This window comes from Salvelinus sp. IW2-2015, linkage group LG20 (genome assembly GCF_002910315.2).
Source record: "Salvelinus sp. IW2-2015 linkage group LG20, ASM291031v2, whole genome shotgun sequence".
NCBI classification, from domain to species: domain Eukaryota; kingdom Metazoa; phylum Chordata; class Actinopteri; order Salmoniformes; family Salmonidae; genus Salvelinus; species Salvelinus sp. IW2-2015.
In genome coordinates this window covers 51,196,116-51,220,865 of record NC_036860.1, presented here as the reverse complement: position 1 = coordinate 51,220,865, position 24,750 = coordinate 51,196,116, and the positions used below count along the sequence as shown (strand labels likewise).

At 44.1% G+C, this 24,750-nt stretch overlaps 1 protein-coding gene across 1 annotated transcript in view; it reads left to right on the top strand.

Moving 5' to 3' along the window:
- Positions 1-24,750, top strand: part of LOC111980857 (RNA-binding protein Musashi homolog 2) — a 413,930-nt gene that overhangs the window by 205,226 nt on the left and 183,954 nt on the right. The window contains exon 7 of the mRNA XM_070449471.1: positions 16,611-16,659. Within this exon, the coding sequence (XP_070305572.1) occupies positions 16,611-16,659 (49 nt within the window). The remainder of the gene's footprint in view (positions 1-16,610; positions 16,660-24,750) is intronic.

Here is a 24,750-nt window from a genome sequence, read left to right as displayed (position 1 = left end):
CTGCAGTACAACTATTGAGGATCTGACCTCAGGTGAATACTCTGTGTCCTGTTAATCATCCCCTTCCTCTGATCCTGTTAATCATCCCCTTCCTCTGTTCATGTGAATCATCCCCTTCCTCTGTTCATGTTAATCATCCCCTTCCTCTGATCCTGTTAATCATCCCCTTCCTCTGTTCATGTGAATCATCCCCTTCCTCTGTGTCCTGTTAATCATCCCGTTCCTCTGTTCATGTGAATCATCCCCTTCCTCTGTTCATGTTAATCAGCACCTTCCTCTGTTCATGTTAATCATCCCCTTCCTCTGTTCATGTTAATCATCCCCATCCCTCTGTTCTATGTTTTAAACATTCCTTCTCCTCTGTGTCCTGTTAATATCCCCTTCCTCTGTTCATGTTAAATCATCCCCTTCCTCTGTTTCGTTAATCATCCCTTCCTCTGTTCATGTGAATCATCCCCTTCCTCTGCTCATGTGAATATCCCCTTCCTGCTGTTCATGTGAATCATCCCTTCCTCTGTTCATGAGTGGATAATCCCCTCCTCTTGTTCATGTTATCATCCCCCTTCCTCTGTCTGCTTAATCATCCCTTCCTCTGTTATCATCTGCTGTTCAGTTAACATCCCCTTCTCTGTTCATGTGATCATCCCCTTCCTATGGTTGTCATGTTTAATCATCCCCTTCCTCTGTTCATGTGAATCATCCCTTCATCTGTTCATGTTATAGTCCCCTCTTTCTGTTCATGCTAAATCACCTTCCTTCCTCTGTTCATGTTAATACACCCTTCCTCTGTTCATGTTAATCATCCCCGTCGTCTGTGTCCTGTTAATCATCCCCTTCCTCTGCTCATGTGGATAATTCCCCTTCCTCTGTTCATGTGGATAATCCCCTTCCTCTGTTCATTGTTATATCACCCTTCCTCTGTTCATGTGAATATCCCCTTCCTCTGTTCATGTATAATTCATTCCCTTCCTCTGTTCATGTGGATAATCCCTTCCTCTGTTCATAGTTATCATCCCCTCCTCTAGTCCTGTTAATCATCGCTGTTCCTCTGTTCATGTGAATCATCCCCTTCCTCTGTTCATGTTAATCAGCACTTCTCTGTTCATGCTAATCATCCCCTTCTCGTTCATGTTACTCAGTATCCCTTTCCTCTGTTCATGTTAATACATCCCTTCTTTGGTCCTGTTAGATTCAATCCCTTCTTTGTTCATGTTAATCATATCCACCTTCTTCTGTTTCATGTTAATCATCTCGCCCCTTCCTCTGTTCATGTTAATCATCCCTTCCTCTGGTCCTGTTAATCATCCTCTCCTCCTCTGTGCATTGGTTAATCATCATCCCTTCCTCTGTTCATTGAATATCCCGTTCTCTATGTGTCCTGTTAATCATCCCCTTCGCTGTTCATTGTTAATCACCCCTTCCCCTGTTCATGTTAATCATCGCCCTTCTCTGTTCATGTTAATCCGCCCTTCCTCTGTTCATAGTTATCTCCCCATCTTACCTGTTCATGTTAAACATTCCCTTCTCTGTGTCCTGTTTAATCCATCCCTTCCTCTTTCATGTTAATCATCCCCTTCCTCTTTTCATGTGAATATCCCCTTCCTCTGCTCATCGTCAATCATCCCCTTCCTCTGTTCAGTGAATCAGCCCCTTCCTCCTGTTCATCTGTGGATGTAATCCCCCTTCCTCTGTTCATTGTCAATACATCCTTTCCTTGTTCATGTTAACACCCTTCTCCTCTGTTCATGTGAATCGCATCCTTTCCTCTTTCTTTAATCATCCCTTCTTCTGTTCATGTTAATCATATCCCCTTCCTCTATTCATGTTAAATCATCCCCTTCCTCTTGTTTCATGTGAATCATCCCTTCCCTGTTCATAGTGTGATCATCCCTTCCTCTGTTCATCGTTAATCATCCCCTTCCTCTGGTCCTGTTAATCATCCCCTTCCTCTGTTCATGTTAATCATCCCTTCCTCTGTTCATGTTAATCATCCCTTTCTCATGTTCATTGTTATCATTCCCTTTTCTGTTATATGTTAATCATCCCCTTCCTCTGTTCATGTGAATCATCCCTTCCTCTGTTCATGTTAATCATCACCTTCTTCTGTTCATAGTATAATCACCCCTTCTCTGTTCATGTGAATCATCCCCTTCCTCTGTTCATGTTAATCATCACCTTCTTCTGTTCATTTAATCATCCCCTTCCTCTGTTCATGTTAATCAACCCTTCCTCTGGTCCTGTTAATCATCCCCTTCCTCTGTTCATGTTAATCATCCCCTTCCTCTGTTCATGGTAATCATCCCTCTCTCTGTTCATGTGAATCATCCCCTTCTTCTGTTCAGTGTGAATCATCCCTTCTTCTGTTCATGTGAATCATCCCCTTCCTCTTGTCATGTGAATCATCACTTCTTCTGTTCATGTTAATCATCCCCTTCTCTGTTCATGTTAATCATCCAGGCAGGGTTACAGTGGGGTGTAGGCTAGGATAGGAATCAACTATCTGTATCAGTGGAGATGTTTTTGACGTCTTCTCCATACTGCTGGACCAATGTATCTTATAGTTGGCTGTTCTGAGACTGTGTAGAGTTGTGTGTGTGTGTGTGTGTGTGTGTGTGTGTGTGTGTGTGTTTATTGTGTTGTGTGGGGTGGTGTGCGTGTGTGTGTGTGTGTGTGTGTGTGTGTGTGTGTGTGTGTGTGTGTGTGTGTGTGTGTGTGTGCACGTGTTTGTGTGTGTCCATGCGTCCGTGCACGCCTCTACTCTGCTCCGCTCTAATGGCAGCTGGCATGGGGCCAGCATCATAGTAGAGGTAATTAGAATCCAGGGGTTTACGGAAGGAGCAACGATCCCCCCCGATCTCACTATTAACAAATCTGTTAACAAACCTTACCGCCACTCTCCCCTACGGATCCCTACCCAGCCACTGAGATGGTTGGAAAGCAGAGTAAAAACAGAGATCTTACCATGCAAAGCAAACAGCAGAAGAACAGAGGGCTAACTAATGCAGATATCTGGTGTGGACTTTGTAATGTTCGAGACTGAGAAAATGGACAGGGGGATTGAAGAGAAGATGCAAAGTGAAAAGACCTGGGGAAAGAGAGCTGGGCCGGTTGCGGCTCAGTTCAAATCATTACTGTGATTTGCTCCAGGGTGATTCAATAGTGTTTGGGATGCAGCACGTTCTCTGTCTTTAATCCACAGAATTACTATAAGAGAGAAGAGACCAGGAAGTACAAGGCTGTTCACAGACGACTTTGAACCAGGAGTCGGAAGAGAGAATGTGTTCCATTCACTGAGTAACAAGAATTAAGTAATGTACAGTTTCTGTGTAACCTTGAACTGCCCTCTAAATAGAACCAGACAAAGTAGCAGCGTAAAACCTTATTATTACATAAAATATTATGGAAGCCTCTCTCAATTATGTTACACTATTACTCAATTCTGATGGAAATGATTCCTTAGGATAAAGCAGTGCCTATAGAAGCAGCTTTTCAGATTCTACCTACAGCTCATAGAAAGAGAGAATCCTCCTGCATGCAGGGATAGTATTCAGGGTAAAGTGTGAAGAATGCCTAGTGTCTGCTCCTGCATTTGCAATGGCGTTTGAATAGCATACCACAAGGGACATTAGGTTAGAATAAACTTTGTCTCGCTAGAGAAAGAGAGAGAGATTTAAAGCTCCCACCTCATCCTTCTTCTCTGGCTGACTCTGACCTTTTTCTCCCCGTCCTTTTGTTTTAATCGTCTCCAGGAGCTCAGTGGAGTGATTGTGTTCTTCTCCAGTGGGCCAGCTTCTCTCTGGTTCCCCCCTCCTACATTACAATCCCACCTTTGTATTCACGCCTCAGATCCCATCCCCTATTGTTCTGCTTTATAACTCTGGGAAACCAGCATCACTCAACTATATTAGCTGGAGCCTACTACTGTCTCTGAGATCGCTTCTCTGAGCCATATTAAAGACTCCCCAGACAAAACTGTCTGTCAAGTTAAACCAAGCTTTAATAAGTAGAGGGATAACTGTATTGTAACTGTATTCAAATAGGCGCTTGTGTATCTATGCTGACAAAGAGAGACGAGCTATCAAGAAAGACAAACTACAACGTTTTGCATGAAGGGGGGGAGGTGGGGACAGGTTCGATTGGCATTGATTCATTCACATTGTGTCGTGAAACGTCATATTATTGAAATGGTCTTTAAAAGAGCTTAAGCCTAGTCTAAGTAAAACACTGCAGGTGGCAGGGATATTGGGGGATGTTGGCAGCTGTAATTGAATTGAATACTATTCAACCTTTAAAGTATTTTATCCGTATCATACACCTATACATAACACAGTATAGAATGTCCAGCTCAACTGGGAGTACCAAGCTTTCGTTCATTGGATCCGTGRACATCAGAGCACGCTATCTTGAACATGATTAATTCATGAAAAGAGAAATCGTGTTATCACATTTGATTTTCCAGTTGTTTATTCAGAGAATGTGTGCACCACAACGTTAATAGGGATATCATACTGTTAGTTCACACAGAGACAGCGGCATAGCACAGAGGCTATTGCATTCCTGAGGAGCATTCTCACTGGTAACATAGAGGGAATTGAAGTGGAGCTCCCTGCTTCATCGCCGTCACCTAGTTTCACAGCTTGGGGAAAAAGATACAATTACTTTTTTCATTACATACAGTAGAAAGTGACATTGCTTCTCTCTGACTTGGTTTCTTACACTCTGCCTCTTTGGTTAGCCATCAATCAGCTTGAAGAAATGGAAATCTAGTTAAACCAGCCTTTCAAAACCAGAGGAGGGCTGCTGAAGGATATCACACAGACAGTGCAAGTCCTCATTTAATAAAGGAGATAGGGAAAGAGAGAGAGAGGAGAGGAACACAGCAACCTTGGTTGTCATCTCCTGAACATGTTGTTGCCTGCTGTTGCTCTCGGTCTAAATGAAAACTGGCATATTTATATTTATTTTAAATTAACATGATTGTGGGCCTGCCAGTGTCAGGAGGATTTTATTTACATACCAATTATCACATTTACAAACCGCCTTTTCTACTGATTAATATAATTGCCATATACACAAGCATGCATACGAGAGAGAGGGAGAGGAAGAGGGAAGAGGATGGGGGCCGTTTTGAGACTGGCGTGAAATTCATATGTCTGCTAAAAGAGAAAGCTGATTGCCTTGCCTTTGCAGGGGGAAAAAAGCATAACTTTAAGTAAGTCCTCCATGTTAAACTGTTACCTCCAGGGCACAGGGATTTCTCACCTTTCCAATTACTATTTGAGCTGGAAAGCACAATATTTCCCAACCTTTCTGGTTCTTCCTCACACGAGAGGGCCAGGGCTCGATCGGCTGTTACTTGGAGGTGGCTCGCAGGCATACTCCATTCTGACAGAAAGAGGAGAGGAGAAGAGAGAATAGGAGGCTCTCTGCTCGAGTGTGGTGGAGGGGGAACGGGCTGGCTGTCGCGCTGAAGCCCTATTAATAAAATGACTCTGTAATGGGCAGTTCCCTGCAGCCTGGCACAGGAACAGAGAGAGGGATTGATGGACGGGGCCTAGTCTAGTTCTCCCTCCTTGCATTCTTAGCTAACTGTATGGACTATTCTCTCATACTTAGCTAACTGTATGGACTATTCCTATCATACTTAGCTAACTGTATGGACTATTCCTATCATACTTAGCTAACTGTATGGACTATTCCTGTCATACTTAACTAACTGTATGCACTATTCCTGTCATATTTAGCTAACTGTATGGACTATTCCTGTCATACTTAGCTAACTGTATGGACTATTCCTCTCATACTTAAGTAACTGTATGGACTACTCCTCTCCCAACCCAAGGCCAGCCACCATCACACAAGTCTGAATGAGCCAGGGCTAGGCTATAGGAGGACAGTGAAGACAATTCTCCATCATAGTAGTAATGCAGCCTGCCTTACTGCTCTCTCTGTCAGTCCATTGGTCATACTCGCCCTTCTGTGACTCCCTCTCTAATTGTGCATATTTGTCGTGCTGATGGTTTTGCTCGGTGCTGCAGGAGGATCTGTTGAGTCCATCGCCGTGGTGTTCGGAGGCGTTATATGACACACAAAGGTCCCTGTTAGAATATGCATCAGTTCGCTTCGCCATAGCGACCTCTTTGGGTACTGAGTGGGGGACCTCATGAATATTTAATTCTGACAGATTTGAGGAATTTTCTTCCTCAAGTGTTTTTCTCGAGCCATTTTGTTAATGTCAACATGAAAAAAAGTTTCTGACATAGCCTTAGTGTTGACATATAGCCTATACTGTATAATTATATACTGTATGATTCTGGTTGAATAATTAAGGTTGACTGAATATTTTAGGCTGTCTTTTCTATCCTTTGTCTTAGTAATACAGCTCATTACTTAGCCCTCTCAAGTCCACTATCACTCATTAGGCAATTCATTGTCCCTTTGATGAAAGCACAGCTTTATATGCACCTGATACCCGTTTGCCTTGCTCACAACACTCAGTTTTAGCATTATAAAGGAATATCATGCTTATATCATGCTTTTTCCAAGATGGCGTAGCAGTCGGATGTCTGTTTTGTTTGTCTTGTCCCGTCCCGTCCTGTGTATATATCGTTTTTCTTCGTATATATTTTGTATATATTTTTTTCTATTTTTAATCTCAATTTCCATCTATGGACTGAACACACTCTCCTGCAACCCGCCTCACCCAATGTGGTATGGATCTGCTATTTTTTATACTTTAGAACCGGAACCCCCTTCAGAAGCTAGCCAGTTAACTTCTCTGCGCACGGATCCCTTTTACGGGATCATTTTCCTAAACAACCGCTGAATTGCAGGGCGCAAAATATTACTAAAAATATTTATAATCATGCAATCACAAGTGAAATATACKAAAACACAGCTTAGCTTGTTGTTAATCCACCTATCGTGTCAGATTTTGAAAATATGCTTTACAGKGAAAGAAATCCAAGCTTTTGTGAGTGTATCAATCAATGCTAGAACAGCTTGCCCCAAATTAGCATGTTCACGAAAGTCAGAAAAGCAATAAAATGAATCGCTTACCTTTGATAATCTTCAGATGTTTGCACTCACGAGACTCCCAGTTACACAATAAATGTTATTTTTGTTCTATAAATATTACTTTTATAACAAAAAAACGCCATTTGGGTTGCGCGTTATGTTCAGAAAACTACAGCCTCGTTCCGGTGCTGAAAGGCAGAAGAAAATTCCCAGACTCAAAAATATTACTAAAAATATTTATAATCATGCAATCACAAGTGAAATATACCAAAACACAGCTTAGCTTGTTGTTAATCCACCTATCATGTCAGATTTTGATAATATGCTTTGCAACGAAAGCAATCTAAGCTTTTGTGAGTGTATCAATCAATGCTAGAACAGTTAGCCTTATATTAGCTTGGTTAGCTTGGTCACGAAAGTCAGAAAAGCTAATAAAATGAATCGCTCACCTTWGATAATCTTCGGATGTTTGCATTCACGAGACTCCCAGTTCCACAACAAATGTTATTTTTGTTCGATAAATATTACTTTTATAAGAAAAAAACACCTTTTGGGTTGCGCGTTATGTTCAGAAAACCAAAGCCTCAGTCCGTTCGACGAACATTCCAAAAAGTATCCGTAATGGTCGTAGAAACATGTCAAATGTTTTTTATAATCAATCCTCAGGTTGTTTTTAACAAACATAATCGATAATATTTCAACCGGACCGTAACCTATTCAATAAGAGAGAAAAAGAAAATGGAGAACTCCCCTCTCGCGCGCAGGAACTATTCAGAGGACACCTGACTACTTTTGAAAAATCTAGCTCATTTTTCAAAATAAAAGCCTGAAACTATGTCTAAAGCCTGGTCACAGCCTGAGGAAGCCATTGGAAAAGGAATCTGGTTGATACCCCTTTAAATGGAAGAAAGACAAGCCAGGAAACACAGATTTTTTCTTTTTTTAATATCACTTCCGGGTTAGATTTTCTCAGGTTTTTGCCTGCAGAATCATTTTTGTTATACTCACAGACAATATTTTGACAGTTTTGGAAACTTTGGAGTGTTTTCTATCCTAATCTGTAAATTATATGCATATTCTACGATCTGGACCTGAGAAATAGTCCGTTTACCTTGGGAACGTTTAAAATAAAAAAAATCTTACCCCTAGCGTCAAGAGGTTATTAACGAGCTACTAGCTAGTAGTCAGTTAGCCACTGCTAGCGGTCATCACCATTAACTCGGACATCTGCCAGCCTCAGGCCAGTCAATTCCTGTCAGTCTGCACAGCGTGATATCAACCCAGAGAATATCGGACTGCTTTTTCTGTACCACATCTCCGGATTCCTACCGGAAGCTCTGAACCTTTACTCCGGATCATCGCAGCTGCTATACGAGTGGCTACTTATCCGAGTGGCTAATGTCTCTGTCCCGAAGCAAACACCAATTAGCCTAGAGCTAGCCTCGAGCTAGGCCCACCTCCCGGCTAGCCGAAGAGATCCATCAGACAATTCCTGGGCTTCAATACCTCTTTTGCTAATTGGCCTGGACCCTTTGCTGAGCCCCGCCGATCCATCGCGACTGGTCTGCCGACGTAACCGTCCGAGGGGGTTTCAACAAGCTCTTTCGTTGCGACGTTCCCCTGAAGCCCATCTGCTAGCCTGCTAGCCCCGGCCTGCTAGCTGTCTGAATGCCTCCAGCTCGCCTAGCAACTCATTGGACCCTATGATCATTCGGATACACATGCCTCTCCCTAATGTCATTATGCCTTGTCTACTGCTGTTTTGGTTAGTGATTTTTGTCTTATTTCACTGTAGAGCCTCCAGCCCTGCTCAATATGCCTTAGCCCTTGTGTTCCACCCCCCACACATGCGGTGACCTCACCTGGCTTAAATGGTACCTCTAGAGACAAAACCTCTCTCATCGTCACTCAATTCCTAGGCTTACCTCCACTGTACTCACATCCTACCATAACCTTGTCTGTACATTATGCCTTGAATCTATTGTTCCGCGCCCAGAAACCTGCTCCTTTTACTCTCTGTTCCGAACGCACTAGATGACCAGCTCTTTTAGCCTTTAGCCGTACTCTCATCCTACTCCTCCTCTGTTCCTCTGGTGATGTAGCGGTTAACCCAGGCCCTGCAGCCCCCTGCAACACTCCCATTCCCCAGGCGCACTCATTTGTTGACTTCTGTAACTGTAAAAGCCTTGGTTTCATGCATGTTAACATTAGAAGCCTCCTCCCTAAGTTTGTTTTATTCACTGCTTTAGCACACTCCTCCAACACTGATGTCCTAGCCGTGTCTGAATCCTGGCTTCGGAAGGCCACCAAAAATCCTGAAATTTCCATTCCCAACTATAACATTTTCCGACAAGATAGAACTGCCAAAGGGGGCGGAGTTGCAATCTACTGCAGAGATAGCCTACAGAGTTCTGTCATACTATCCAGGTCTGTGCCCAAACAATTTGAGTTTCTACTTTTAAAAATGTGCCTTTTCAGAAACAAGTCTCTCACCGTTGCTGCTTGTTATAGACCCCCTTCAGCCCCCAGCTTTGCCCTGGACACCATATGTGAATTGATCGCCCCCCATCTATCTTCAGAATTCGTACTGTTAGGTGACCTAAACTGGGACATGCTTAACACCCCGGCCGTCCTACAATCTAAGCTAGATGCCCTCAATCTCACACAAATTATCAAGGAACCTACCAGGTACAACCCTAAATCCGTAACCATGGGCACCCTCTTAGATATCATCCTTGCCAACTTGCCCTCTAAATACACCTCTGCTGTCTTCAACCAGGATCTCAGTGATCACTGCCTCATTGCCTGTGTGCGTAATGGGTCCGCGGTCAAATAACCACCCCTCATCACTGTCAAAAGCTCCCTAAAACACTTCAGCAAGCAGGCCTTTCTAATCGACCTGGCCCGGGTATCCTGCCCCATTCAAAAAATGTAGAACAAAGAACAGATATAGCCCTTGGTTCACCCCAGACTTGACTGCCCTTGACCAGCACAAAAACATCCTGTGGCGTTCTGCATTAGCATCGAATAGCCCCCGCGATATGCAACTTTTCAGGGAAGTCAGGAACCAATATACTCAGTCAGTTAGCAAAGCTAAGGCTAGCTTTTTCAAACAGAAATGTGCTTCCTGTAGCACTAATTCCAAAAAGTTTTGGGACACTGTAAAGTCCATGAAGAGTAAGAGGAACTCCTCCCAGCTGCCCACTGCACTGAGGATAGGAAACACTGTCATCACCCCCCCTCCCCCTCTGCTTCTCCTTCACCCAAATCCAGACAGCTGATGTTCTGAAAGAGCTGCAAATTCTGGATCCCTACAAATCAGCTGGGCTAGACAATCTGGACCCTCTCTTTCTAAAATGATTTGCCGAAATTGTTGCAACCCCTATTACCAGCATATTCAACCTCTCTTTCGTATCGTCTCAAATCCCCAAAGATTGGAAAGCTGCCGCTGTCATCCCCCTCTTCAAAGGGGGAGACACTCTAGACCCAAACTGTTATAGACCTATATCCATCCTGCCCTGCCTTTCTAAAATCTTCGAAAGTCAAGTTAACAAACAGATCACCGTACGTTCTCCACTATGCAATCTGGTTTCCGAGCTGGTCATGGGTGCATCTCAGCCATGCTCAAGGTCCCAAACGAGTGGCCTCCCGGGTGGCGCAGTGTTCTAAGGCACTGCATCGCAGTGCTAGCTGTGCCACCAGAGATTCTGTGTTCGAGCCCAGGCTCTGTCGCAGCTGGCTGCGACCGGGAGGTCKATGGGGTGACGCACAATTGGCCCAGCATCGTCCGGGTTAGGAAGGGTTTGCCCGGCAGAGATATCCTTGTCTCACTAGCGACTCCTGTGGTGGGCCGGGCGCAGTGCATGCTGACCAGGTCACCAGGTGTATGGTGTTTCCTCCGACACATTGGTGCGGCTGGCTTCCGGGTTGTACTGTGCAGCTGTCTTCATTGACGTGGCCAAGGCTTTCGACTCTGTCAATCACTGCATTCTTATCGGCAGACTCAATAGCCTTGGCTTCTCAAATGACTGCCTCACCTGGTTCGCCAACTACTTCTCAGATAGAGTTAAGTGTGTCAATTCGGAGGGCCTGTTATCCGGACCTCTGGCAGTCTCTATGGGGGTGCCACAGGGTTCAATTCTCGGGCCGACTCTTTTCTCTGTATACATCAATGATTTCGCTCTTGCTGCTGGTGATTCTCTGATCCACCTCTACGCAGACGACACCATTCGGTATACTTCTGGGCCTTCTTTGGACACTGTGTTAACAAACCTCCAGACGAGCTTCAATGCCATACAACTCTTCTTCCGTGGCCTCCAACTGCTCTTAAATGCAAGTAAAACTAAATGCATGCTCTTCCACCAATCGCTGCCCGCACCTGCCCGCCCGTCTAGCATCACTACTCTGGACGGTTCTGACTTAGAATATGTGGACAACTACAAATACCTACTCTCCTTCTAGACTCACATTAAGCATCTCCAATCCAAAATTAAATCTAGAATCGGCTTCCTATTTCGCAACAAAGCCTCCTTCACTCATGCTGCCAAACATAGCCTCGGAAAACTGACTATCCTACCGATCCTTGACTTCGGCAATATCATTTTCAAAATAGCCCCCAACACTCTATGTTGTCTATCACAGTGTCGTCCGTTTTCTCACCAAATCCCCATATAATACCCACACTGCGACCTGTATGCTCTCGTTGGCTGGCCCTCACTAAATATCCGTCGCCAAACCCACTGGCTCCAGGTCATCTATAAGTCTTTCCTCGTTAAAGCCCCGCCTTATCTCAGCTGACTTGTCACCGTAGCAACACCCACCAATAACACGCGCTCCAGCAGGTATATTGCACTTGTCATCCCCAAAGCCAACACTTACTTTGGCCGCCTTTCCTTCCAGTTCTCTGCTGCCAATGACTGGAATGAATTGCAAAAATCACTGAAGCTGGGGTCTTATATCTCCCTATCTAACTTTCAGCATCAGTTGTCAGAGCAGCCTACCGATCACTGTACCTGTACACAGCCAATCTGTAAATAGCATACCCAACTACCTCATCCCCATATTATTACTTATCCTCTTGCTCTTTTGCACCCCAGTATCTCTACTTGTACATCATCATCTGCACATGTATCACTCCAGTATTAATGGTAAATGTTAATTATTTCGCCTCTATAGCCTATTTATTGCCTACCTCCCTACTCTTCTACATTTGCACACACTGTACAAAGATTTTTATTTTCTATTGTGTTATTGACTACGTTTGTTTATGTGTAACTCTGTGTTGTTGTTTTTGTCGCACTGCTTTGCGTTATCTTGGCCAGGTCGCAGTTGTAAATGAGAACTTGTTCTCAACTGGACTACCTGGTTAAATAAAGGTGAAATAAAAAATTAAATGAAGTACAGATATATGACAGATACACCGATGTGTGTCATCATGACCAGGTAAGTGTGAATGGGGTTGAGGTGTGGGTCAATGGACTGCAGTGAGGTGAAAAGGGTCTAGGTGTGGGACAATGGACTGCAGTAAGGTTAAAGGGGTCGAGGTGTGGGACAATGGACTGCAGTGNAGGTTAAAGGGGTCGAGGTGTGGGACAATGGACTGCAGTGGGGTGATAGCGGTTGAGGTGTGGGACAATGGACTGCAGTGAGGTGAAAAGGGTCTAGGTGTGGGACAATGGACTGGCAGTTGATGGTTAAAGGGGTCGAGGTGTGGGACAATGGACTGCAGTGGGGTGATTAGCGCGTTGAGGTGTGGGACAATGAACTGCAGTGAGGTTAAAGGGTCGATGTGGGGGACATTGGACAGCAGTGAGGTGAAAGGGGTCGAGGTGTGGACAATGGACTGCAGTGAGGTGAAAGGGGTCGAGGTGTGGGACAATGGACTGCAGTGAGGTGAAAGGGGTCGAGGTGTGGACAATGGACTGCAGTGAGGTGAAAGGGGTCGAGGTGTGGACAATGGACTGCAGTGAGGTGAAAGGGGTCGAGGTGGTGGGACAATGGACTGCAGTGAGGTGAAAGGGGTCGAGGTGTGGGACAATGGACTGCAGTGAGGTGAAAGGGGTCGAGGTGTGGGACAAAGCAGCACTGGTTCAGGTCCCTCGTGTAGCCTTGCATACCAGTAGTTCTATGTGGGTTGGACGCACCATGACCACTCCTACTCTAGTGTCTGCTCTGCTCTGTTCAGGGACACAGTGGGCGGCTTTGCTGCCTGAGTGGAGTAAAGTTATGTTGGCCTGCTCTCCTGTTTCCGTTGACACGACCAAATGCCTGGTTGCTATGAGACAACCCTGCTGTCTTCATGGTGTCCCTGTACTGAGGGGGAGGAGGGGGTGTCAGACATGTTGTGTGTCTCTGTCACCTCCCTCACTGCTGTTTAATTACAACGGTTTCCTGGAAGTTAAGTTTGGCCTGCTGCTCCTTGTTATAGCACTATTAGTAAAACCACTGGAGTGTACATGCTGCACATTGCAGGGACAAAAGCTGAGAGACAATGATATATATTTTCTCTGTAAAATAAATAATTGAGAGGGTTGTCATTAGTTTGTCCATTGTCATTGAAGCAGCTATCGCCGCTTTGTTAATTTAGAGCATTGTAAAATAATGTAATTAGAAAGAAGACCCATAGTCCGTCAACGTCAGCGTGTTCAGTTATCTTCCCTCCGTGACCCTTCTGTGACCCAGAGCATCAGTAGTCTGCACTCTGCTTGCCCCTCATGACTAATAAAACACAGCAAAACACAGCAACTTTCATGAAACAAGAAAATATTTTCTTGGATTCCTTCCAGGGATTGTCTTTCCCTCTCTTTTCTCTGGCCTGACTGGGCATTGACGTAGACCAGAAGGGATTCAAAATAGTCACATAAAAATCATTCCCCTATTGTGTTGCAACAGAGACTTCAGTGTGTTCCAGTCCCAGTGGATGTGAACTATGGTGGTGTTAGTCCCGGATCCCAGGGAAACCTCTGATGCCTCGCTGTTGTGTGCTGAATGGAAATAATAGGGGGATTGCTGCTGATCTAAACTGCTGTCATAGTGCATTTCCTTAGCTCTTAAATCTCCCCCTATCGCTGCCGCTTTTTCAGCCCAAAAACACTACATGTCTCTTTGCTTATTGATGCTTCTGTTCTCTGATAAATAATTCAAACAGCAGCCCATTTGAATTCCTGACCGTCTGGGCGTTTCTGTCATGTTTGTCTTACGTATGGATTTGGTTGATTTATTGGCCCGGGTGGAAAGGTTGTCCAGGAGTGGACGTTTAGCATCATATTATCTGACAGAAACAGGATTAGCCTTCCCCCAGGGGTCCTGGGATCTAAACAAGGGTTTGATTACCTTCCCTTTGTTTTTTTCCTGCTTTGACTGCAAATCTCCTCCACCTGAGTCAATCTGCATTCTCATACACTCTCAACCCGCCTTGTCCTCAGGTTCAACCTCTGCAGGTATTTAGCAAATCACCCTAGCTAGCACAAGCTCGATATCCAACTTAGATACAAGCTGGTAACGGTTGGCATTTTATGTTCTGCTTGGTGGGAAGTGATGGAGTCACTGGCTGTACGTGTTTCACCTGGCCTGCACTGCCTCATTCTAACTGGCTGCTACAAGCTGCCAGGTAGTTGTTAGCGCAACAGCCATGTGTGTACGCTCTCCTGTAAAGTGTGTTTGTGTAGCGGTAATTCAATGAACGCATTTTGTCATGAGCTTTATTTATTAACGGTGAACTGATTTTGCTTCTTGGCCCCAGACTGCCTTTGTAGAGCGTGGTGCTCTTTCTTGGTGGACACAAAGCCAGAGGACTGCAGTGCTCCAGTCTATAGCTAACGTACCACACACTGAAGAAATAGACTGGGGCGCTTTTCTTCATTGTCACAAAAGGCCAGCCACTCCGCTGGAGTCCCCACTCCCCTTTTACATAGTGATAAGACAGCCATTATCCTCTGAACCTTTCTTTGCACCCAGCCAGGAGAAAGGAAAGAGTGAGAGAAGGGAGGAGGATGGTAGAGAGAGAGAAAGAGAGAGATTTCTCCTTCCCTAGAGTGAGACTGGGCTTCACCTCTGTGTGGAGGGGTTTTGTGTGAGCAGTGAAGAGGTCCTTAACCTTCTATCAGATGGAGCCACAGAGTTGTGCTCTGCCTGAATGGCTGCATTGAAAAGCCCTGAAGCAGAGGAGATGCTTCTATAGACTTGGGGAGAGGAYAGAGAGAGAATGCAACGAGCGTCGGTCGGGCCGCTGGAGTGTGACCCTCTCATGATGTGCACGCACTGTGAAACACTCCATCACCACTGAACTTGTGTCCTGCGTTGAATAGGCTGCCTGACAAACCTGTCCTCCCACTGAGGTGTCATAATAACAGACAGACAGACACACGGATATCTTAARATCACTGAATGTGGGAGGCCTATAATACACAGCATTGGTGGCCTATAGGCCAATTTATTTTACAAAGATGTGCTAGTGTTGCCACTGGCCGTTTGTACTAGACATTATATGTCAGCCTCAGGGAAACATACTACTATTTACCACTGTACAGTAAGCTGTATTCTTCATCGGAAATGTGTTCTAGGGAATTGGATAACTATAGGAGTGTAAAGAGGAAATCCTAGAGGACATATATCATCCAATTGTCTTTTTTCCCACCCGGCCGTATAAGCAGGTGGTTTAGGTCCATGTCCATTTGGAGGTGGTTATAGTACAACAGCACTGGCAGGTGTGTGGTAGAGCTCTAGAGTAGACTAGTGCCTACATCCTGCGGCAGGGTGGCAGCGTTGCAGTAGGGTGGCTGCAGCAGTGTGGCATGGCCTGGCAGAGCTCCTCTTTATCCAGTCAGACAGTTCTATCAGATCCCCCTGCTCCTGTCTCTTCCCATCTCCTCCCTCACTCCCCATGGCCCTCCTCTACCAGCCAGCCCTGCCACCCTCCCTCCCACCGCGCCTCGCCCCCCTGAACTCACCACCCACCGGACCACACCGCACTGCCTCCCCAGGACCCAGCCTGCTCCTCTCCACACCACACGTTACCTAGCGACCGTAACCAGGGAATGTGTGGTGCACAGTGACATTGAGATTTCTTATCTCCCCCTCTGTGGTTTTGTCTGGTGCTGTTTTTTTTCTCCTCCAATTTTTTCCCCCATCTCGCTTTTTTATTGTTCTCTCAACGAGAAACCACAATGAAAATGAGTGGGCCTAAATCTGTTTTTAAGCACTTCTTCTGAATTATAGGGAACAGATTTCTGTTTTACAATCTGTCGTGAGATGTGTGAGAATAAACATTTGCCGTCTGTGTCTCTCTGTGTGGCTTTATTGACCAGCATGATGAGAGTTGATATCATCATGGATCATGTTGCTGCCTGGTTGCAGAGCAGAGGAGGCTGGGGTTGGTTGGTGCAGTGAGGTGTCTCTGCCTGGTTGGCTCTAACTGTCTATGAGGAAGACTGTCCATTGTCCCCCATTGAAGGATACACACTATTTACCCTCTTTTACTTGTTAGCATCTTTGCATCTTTTCCACAGTACAGAGGTCATCACCATTGTATTTCTTTTCCATGTCTCTCCTATCTTCCTTTAGACTAATGTCTGTTTTCCTCTTTGGTCTTTCAGGTAGAAGACGCCATGCTTATGTTTGATAAAACTACTAACAGACATAGAGGTAAGTCCACCATCCATATATTACCCTCCCCTGTGTTTTTCTTTTATGTGTATTCATGTGACAGAAAATAGTACATTTCTGTGGCAGTTTCCCTTGTAAACAACACAAGGGTGATTCATTTCACATGGTGCCAGCTTGTTACAGTGCTTGTCCAAGCACTGGAAAACATCCTTTAAAAATCAATATAGTGGTATTTAAAACCTACGACCTGGATGAGGTGTGACTGATGTTACAGGTGGTGGTGGGTGGTGTTTAGGAACACACTTGGGCTCTTCCTCTCTGGGTGTCTGTAGGGGGTTATGGAGCCAGCCGAGGGTGCTGCCTACCTGCTGCCTGGCTCTAGTGCTACCTACCGGTCGCTGCGCTGGGAGATAACAGCAGAGATAAGGCCCAGGAGCAGTGCTGTCTTTATCTCTCTCTTATCTGCTCTTTATCTGGGATTAGGGGGAGGCTTCTCTAAAGCAGAGGACTTTCCAAAGACAGACTGTCTCCCTCTCCTTCCCTGAATTACAATAGCACCACCAGACACTGTGCCCTGTATATAGCCTCGTTATGGTTACATACATTTTTTGTGTTACTTTTTGATTGATTAGATTTTTTTACTTTTGTTTATTTAGTAAATATTATATTAACTCTATTTCTTGAACTGCATTGTTGGTTAAGGGCTTGTGAGTAAGCATTTCACGGTAAGGTCTACTACACCTGTTCTATTCGGCGCATGTGACAAATAAAATGTGATCTGATTTGATTTTGACCTCCACAGCGCCAGCCAGGACCACTAACCACTAACCAATAGCAAGCTAAAAGACACTAAAACAGTGATGTGTAGCAATGATGATGTGATAATAGTATGGAAACTATAAAGGCCACAGTAGTGCAGCCATTGAGGGGGTGTCACGATCGTGTGGAGGATTGACGGACCAAAACGCAGCAGTAGGAAAATAAGCCATCTTCTTTTTATTAAGAAGAAGGAGAACCGAAAACAAAACACTCTTACAAAACTAACAAACGACCGACCGTGAAGCTAATAAACGTAGTGCACATACAGGCTACAAACGTTCAGACATAGACAATTACCCACATCAAACGAAAGCCTATGGCTACCTTAAATAGGGCTCCCAATCAGAGACAACAGAAATCAGCTGTCTCTAATTGGGAACCCATTCAGGCAACCATAGACTCTCCTAGACAACTTACACCCAACATAGACACAGCTAGACACATACACTCAACACAAACCCATACACTACACCCAACACCCCCTTTTCCATATAACCACCCAAAACCGATAAAACACAAACATTCCCCATGTCACACCCTGACCTAACTAAAATAATAAAGAAAACAAAGAATACTAAGGCCAGGGCGTGACAGGGGGTGCGTGCTTAGTCCTCTCCTGTACTCCCTGTTCACCCACGACACCATCATTAAGTTTGCAGACAAAACGACGGTGATAGGCCTGATCACCGACCATGATGAGAGCCTATAGGGAGGAGGTCAGAGACCTGTCAGTGTGGTGCCATGACATCAACCTCTCCCTCAACGTCAGCAACACAAAAGAGCTGATCGTGGACTACAGGAAACAGAGGGCCGAGCACGCCCCCATTCACATCGACGGGTCGTTGTGTAGTGGAAGAAAAGCTTGTTGCGGCTTTACGCATTACATTGTGAGTTAACCCAACAAGGCTGTAGTGGAGCGGGTCAAAAGCTTCAAGTTCCTCAGTGTCCACATCACTAAGGACCTATCATGGTCCAAACACACCAACACAGTCTTGAAGAGGGCACGAAAACATCTCTTCCCCCTCAGGAGGCTGAAAAGATTTGGTATAGGCCTCAGATCCTCAAAAAGTTTTCCGGCTGCACCATTGAGAGCATCTTGACTAGCTGGATCACCGCTTGGTATGATCTGCTTGGCATCCGACCGTAAGGTGCTACAGAAGGTAGTGCATATGGCCCAGTACATCACTTGGGCCAAGCTCCTTGCCGTCCAGGACCTCTATACCAGGGCATGTCAGAGGAAGCCCTAAAAATTGTCAAAGACTCCAGCCACCTAAATCATAGACTGTTCTCTCTGCTACCGTACGGCAAGTCCGGTACCGGACAGCGGTACCAAACCAAAAGGCTCATGAACAGCTTCTACTCCCAAGCCAGCAGARTGCTGAACAGTTGATCAAATGGCTACCACGACTATTTGCATTGACCCCCTTTTTGTTTGCACTGACTCTCTAGTATTTGTATTTATTATAGATCCTCATTAGTTCCTGCCAAGACAACAGCTACTCTTTATGTGGTCCAGCAAAATGAAGGCAGTTATACAATATTTAAAACATTACAATACATTCACAACAGATTTCACAACAATTGAAGTGTGTACTCTCAGGCCGCTACTCTACTACCACATATCTACAACATAAAATCCATGTGTACATGTGTATATAGTGCGTATGTTATCATGTGTGTGTGTGTATGTGTGTGTCTCTTCATAGTCCCTGCTGTACCATAAGGTCTATTTTTTCTGTTTTATAAATCTGATTCTACTGCTTGCATAAGTTACTTGACGTGGAATAGAGTTGCATGTAGTAATGGCTCTATGTAGTGCTGTGCGCCTCCCATAGTCTGTTCTAGACTTGGGGACTGGTGACATGTCTTGTGGGGTATGCATGGGTGTCTGAGCTGTGTGCTAGTAGTTTAAACAGACAGCTCGGTGCATTCAACATGTCAATACTTCTCACAAATACAAGTAGTGATGAAGTCAATCTCTCCTCTACTTAGAGCCAGGAGAGATTGACATGCATATTATTAATGTTAGCCCTCTGTGTACGTTTAAGGGCCAGCCGTGCTGCCCTGTTCTGGGCCAATTGTGCTATTGGACAGTAGTCCAGGTGCGACAAAACTAGGGCCTGTAGGACCTGCCTTGGTGATAGCATTGTTAAGAAGGCAGAGAAGCGCTTTATTATAGACCTCTCCCCATTTTAGCTATGGTTGTATCATTATGTTTTGACCATGACAGTTTACAATCCAGGGTTACTCCAAGCAGTTTAGTCTCCTCAATTTCCACATTATTCATTACAATATTTAGTTGAGGTTTAGGGTTTAGTGAATGATTTTAGTTTTTGAAATATGTAGGACAAATTTATTTCTTGCCACCCATTCTGAAACTGACTGCAGCTCTTTGTTAAGTGTTGCAGTGATTTCACTAGCTGCCCTGAGGAATGTCTGACTTTATTGGTATTATGTTGGAGAGGCTTCAAATAAAGAATACCCTCTGTGTTCTGTTAGACGGTATCTCTCGATCCACAATATAGCAGGTTATACAGCCATAACACATACGTTATGATCGATAATGTCAAAAGCTGCACTGAAGTCTAACAAAACAGCTCGCACCGACTTTTTATTATCAATTTCTCTTAGCCAATCATCATTAATTTGTGTAAGTGCCGTACATGTTGAATGCCCTTCCCTATAAGCGTACTGAAAATGTTGCTTACTGTTAAATAGCATTGTATCTGGTCGAACACAATTTTTTCCAAAAGTTTACTAACATGTTTACCACATGCCAATGAGCGTCTGCATTGCCAGGAGCTAAAATAGAAGTTGCTTCTATTTGTGACGCAGAACGCGTTGCAAGTCCTGCCTCTCCCATCTCCTCATTGGCTTTTAGAAGCATATGCCCACGTGCCACCTCCTCATTGGTTATACCCACGTGGGTGATTGAAAGATGAACGGAGGTCGGTTGTGGTATTACACCTTATGAAAGTTAGATGCCAATCGCCATATAAAGTCCAAAGAAGAAAAAGCCCGGAAGGAGGAGAGATGACTAGAAATGATTCGGTTGACCTTTTTTTTGTGTGAATTAATTGTCAGAGTAGAGGACCTTGTGCATTTCAGGTAAAATAACAAGTCAATGTGTATATCCCAGGACAAATTACCTAGCAACAGCAAGCTAGCTATCTAAATAGGACAAATTAGCTAGCAACTGCAAGCTAGCTAAATTGCCATAAATGTTTAATGCTTTTCGACCTGTCCCCAAATTAATATAATTGGTTCAGAGTTTGTTTTGATATTTCAACCTGCGTGTCGTGATCGCGTTTGGTGTGGGGGGACAAAATCAATTTGCGCACGATGGGGCACACGGATGCACGCGCACGTCCGGTTTGGGCATAGTGTAAGGGTTGGTAACAGGCTGCTTGGTCGGCTGTTTGAGCCAGGAAAGGGTGCTTTGCTATTCTTGGGTAGCGGAATGACTTTAGCTTCCCTCCAGGCCTGAGAGCACACATTTTCTTGTAGGCTTAGATTGAAGAGATGAACCGGCTCTATGCACACCTGTCTCTTATACACATCTAGATGTGTATAAGAGACCACACACACACACACACACACACACACACACACACACACACACACACACACACACACACACACACACACACACACACACACACACACACACACACACACACACACACACACACACACACACACACACACACACACACACACACACACACACACACACACACACACACACACACACACTCTATGCTGCTGTTACTCTGTTTATTATCTATCCTGATTGCCTAGTCACTTTTACCCGTACCTACATGTACATATTACCTCAACTACTTCCTACCCCTGCACATTGACTCGGTACATGTACTCATTGTAAATAGTCTCGTAATTGTTTATTAAAATGTTTGTCTTACTTTTTATCTCTGAATTGTTGGGAAAGGGCTAGTAAGTAAGCATTTCAAATAACATTTGATTTGATTTGAACCAGGTCAGTTAGCTATCCCTCCACCCGTTCCGGTAGCTTGCAAGTTTGCTACTTGTTAGAATTTCCCTCCCTACTCTCCTCCTCTCCTCTTCTCTCCTCTGCTCTTAGAGGGAAGTGTATGTCCTACAGCTGCTGACAGGCATTTCCTGTCCTCCTCATATACACAACACTGAGCCCAGACACTTCCCCTCTGTCTCTCACACTAGCCAGCTTCTCTCACTAACACTATCTACTCAGCATTGGACCAGTCCTCTCTGTGGAAGTGTTGCCCAACCACGTAAGCAGATGTAGAGCTTTACTAAGGATCGAGCAACTCATGTGATGCGTAAATGTTGAATAGCTTTTTTTGTGCTAGTCTGTGTGTGTGTGTTTCGTACATTTGTGTGTGTGTGCATTTTCATGCATGTATGCCAGTGTGCGTTTACCCAGGTTGTTGCTGTAAATGAGAATGTGTTCTCAGTCAACTTACCTGGTAAAATAAGGGTTAAATAAATGACTAAATCTGCACGCATAAACGTGTGTGTGTGTAAACGTGTGTGTGTGTTGCCTGCTGTCAATGTGTCTGGTAAAGCGCCTCTCAGTGAGCAGAATGTGAACTAGTGAAAGTGCTGTATGGGTTTGAGTGAATTGTGATGTTTAGTGACAGAACCTATTGTGAGGTCTGCTTTGAGATGACGAGTTGCTGCGTTTTCCTCCTCTCTCTCTCTCTCTCTTTGACTGCATTGCACTTCTGCTCTGTCTGTGTGTGTCTGTGAAGGAGATAGGGATGGGAGCCGAGCTGCTCTCAGTCAGTGTGTTACGTGTTTGCCTTTGAGCTGCCAAATGCCCTTCAAATGAAGACAGTGATGGATAAACACCCGGCCTGGCCATTTTTCTGATTCAGAGCAAAACAATAGTGAGAGACTTCCTTTGTCTTACTACCATTTGTGACCGACCGCCTTGATTCGGTCTCTTATGTAGCAAAATTTGAAATTGTGTTTTTTACATTGGATAAAAGCAGAGACACAGAGCTACAAAATGATATATCACGCACTGCATTTGAGGAACAATGGGAAAGTAATTATGCTTTGAAAGTTGATAAACTTGTAACCTCATTTTTGAGAAAATGGCCTTTTAATATTTTGGTACCTACTGGAGAGCTTTTCTTTGTCTACACCCATTCAGCATCGTTCACACCCCCTTAAGCTTTATCCCCACCCATCTCTTTAAGGGTTGATCCAAGTGTTCTGTCCTAACAACAACAGTCAAGCACCAAGCTAACATTGGCTAGCTTGCTAGCTATTTCAAGACACAAATGAGAGAACAGCTCACTGACCATTTTACACGCCCTAGCAGAGCTGGTTAGGCTGTTTTTATGTTATCCAGAGCGTTGGGGACTGCAACTGTGCTGCTGGCAACAATTTATGCTTTATTGCCAACGTTTAGTTACACCGGCCATATTCAACGGGTGTTGAGCTTTTGTAAATTTGTCAGTTATTCTGTGCTTTGGACACTCAGATGAGAGTGCTCTGAAATCGGAGTAGATAGCCAGAGAGAATTGACCAGCTACGTCTATCAACAGTTGTCGCAGTAACATTCTATTGAAATGGATACTTGCATAGTGGAGTCTTTTCTTAAGACATGTAGCTAGATACGTAAACAATTAACCATAATCCCAACTCATGACGTTACTACCCTGCATGAATCTGCAGGTACCTAACCAACCAGGTTCAATGTTAGCTAGCTAAAGATCATACAATAATAAGATCATACACGTAACGTTAGCTAGTGAGCCAGCCAGCTAACGTTAGCTAGCTAGCTAACAGTACACTTTAACTTGAAATGAAAACAACTTTCTGTCAAAATTTAAAATGTGTAATATCTGAAAATGTAGCTAGCTAGACTATCTTACCCGTACTCTGCAATCGGAGTAGATTTTTTATTTTATTTAACCTTTATTTAACCTGTCTGGGAAGCTAGCCTCGCCAACAGCCAATGAAATTGCAGGGCGCCAAATTCAAACAACAGAAATCTCATAATTCAAATTTCTCAAACAMACAAGTATTAGACACCATTTTAAAGATAAACTTCTCGTTAATCCAACCACAGTGTCCGATTTCATAAAGGCTTTTCTGCGAAAGCACAACATATCATTATGTTAAGTCAGCACCTAGTCACAGAAAGCATACAGCCATTTTKCAACCAAAGAGAGGAGTCACAAAAAGCAGAAATAGAGATAAAATGAATCACTAACCTTTGATATTCTTCATCAGATGACACTCCCGGGACAACATGTTACACAATACATGTATCCTTTGTTTGATCAAGTTCATATTTATATCCAAAAACCTCAGTTTACATTTGGCTTTGCCTCTAAAACATCCCGTGAATTTGCACAGAGTCACATCAATTTACAGAAATACTCATAATAAACTTTGATATAAGATACAAGTATTATGCACAGAATTATAGATATACTTCTCCTTAATGCAACCGCTTTGTTAGATTTCAAAAAAGCTTTACGGAAAAAGCAAACCATGCAATAATCTGAGTACGGCGCTCAGAGACCAAAACAAGCCAAACATATACCCGCCATGTTGCGGAGTCAACAGAAGTAAGAAATAGCATTATAAATATTCACTTACCTTTGATGATCTTCATCAGAATGCACTCCCAGGAATCCCAGTTCCACAATAAATGTTTGTTTAGTTCGATAAAGTCCATCATTTATGTCCAAATACCTCCTTGTTGTTCGCGCCTTGAGTTCACAAATCCAAATTCATGACGCGTGATCACTAGGTCCAGACGAAAAGTCAAAAAGTTCCGTTACAGTCCGTAGAAACATGTCAAACGATGAATAGAATCAATCTTTAGGATGTTTTTAACATAAATCTTCAATAATGTTCCAACCGGCGAATTRCTTTTTCTTTAGAATTGCAATTGAACGCAGGTCGCTCTCACGTGAACGCGCGTGGTCAGCTCATGCCACTCTGCCAGACCTCTGACTCATTCAGCTCTCATTCGCCCCCACTTCACAGTAGAAGCCTCAAACAAGGTTCTAAAGACTGTTGACATCTAGTGGAAGCCWTAGGAAGTGCAATATGACCCCACAGACACTGTATATTCGATAGGCAATGAGTTGAAAAACTACAAACCTCAGATTTCCCACTTCCTGGTTGGATTCTTCTCAGGTTTTCGCCTGCCATATGAGTTCTGTTATACTCACAGACATCATTCAAACAGTTTTAGAAACTTCAGAGTGTTTTCTATCCAATACTACTAATAATATGCATATATTAGCATCTGGGCCTGAGTAGCAGGAAGTTTACTCTGGGCAC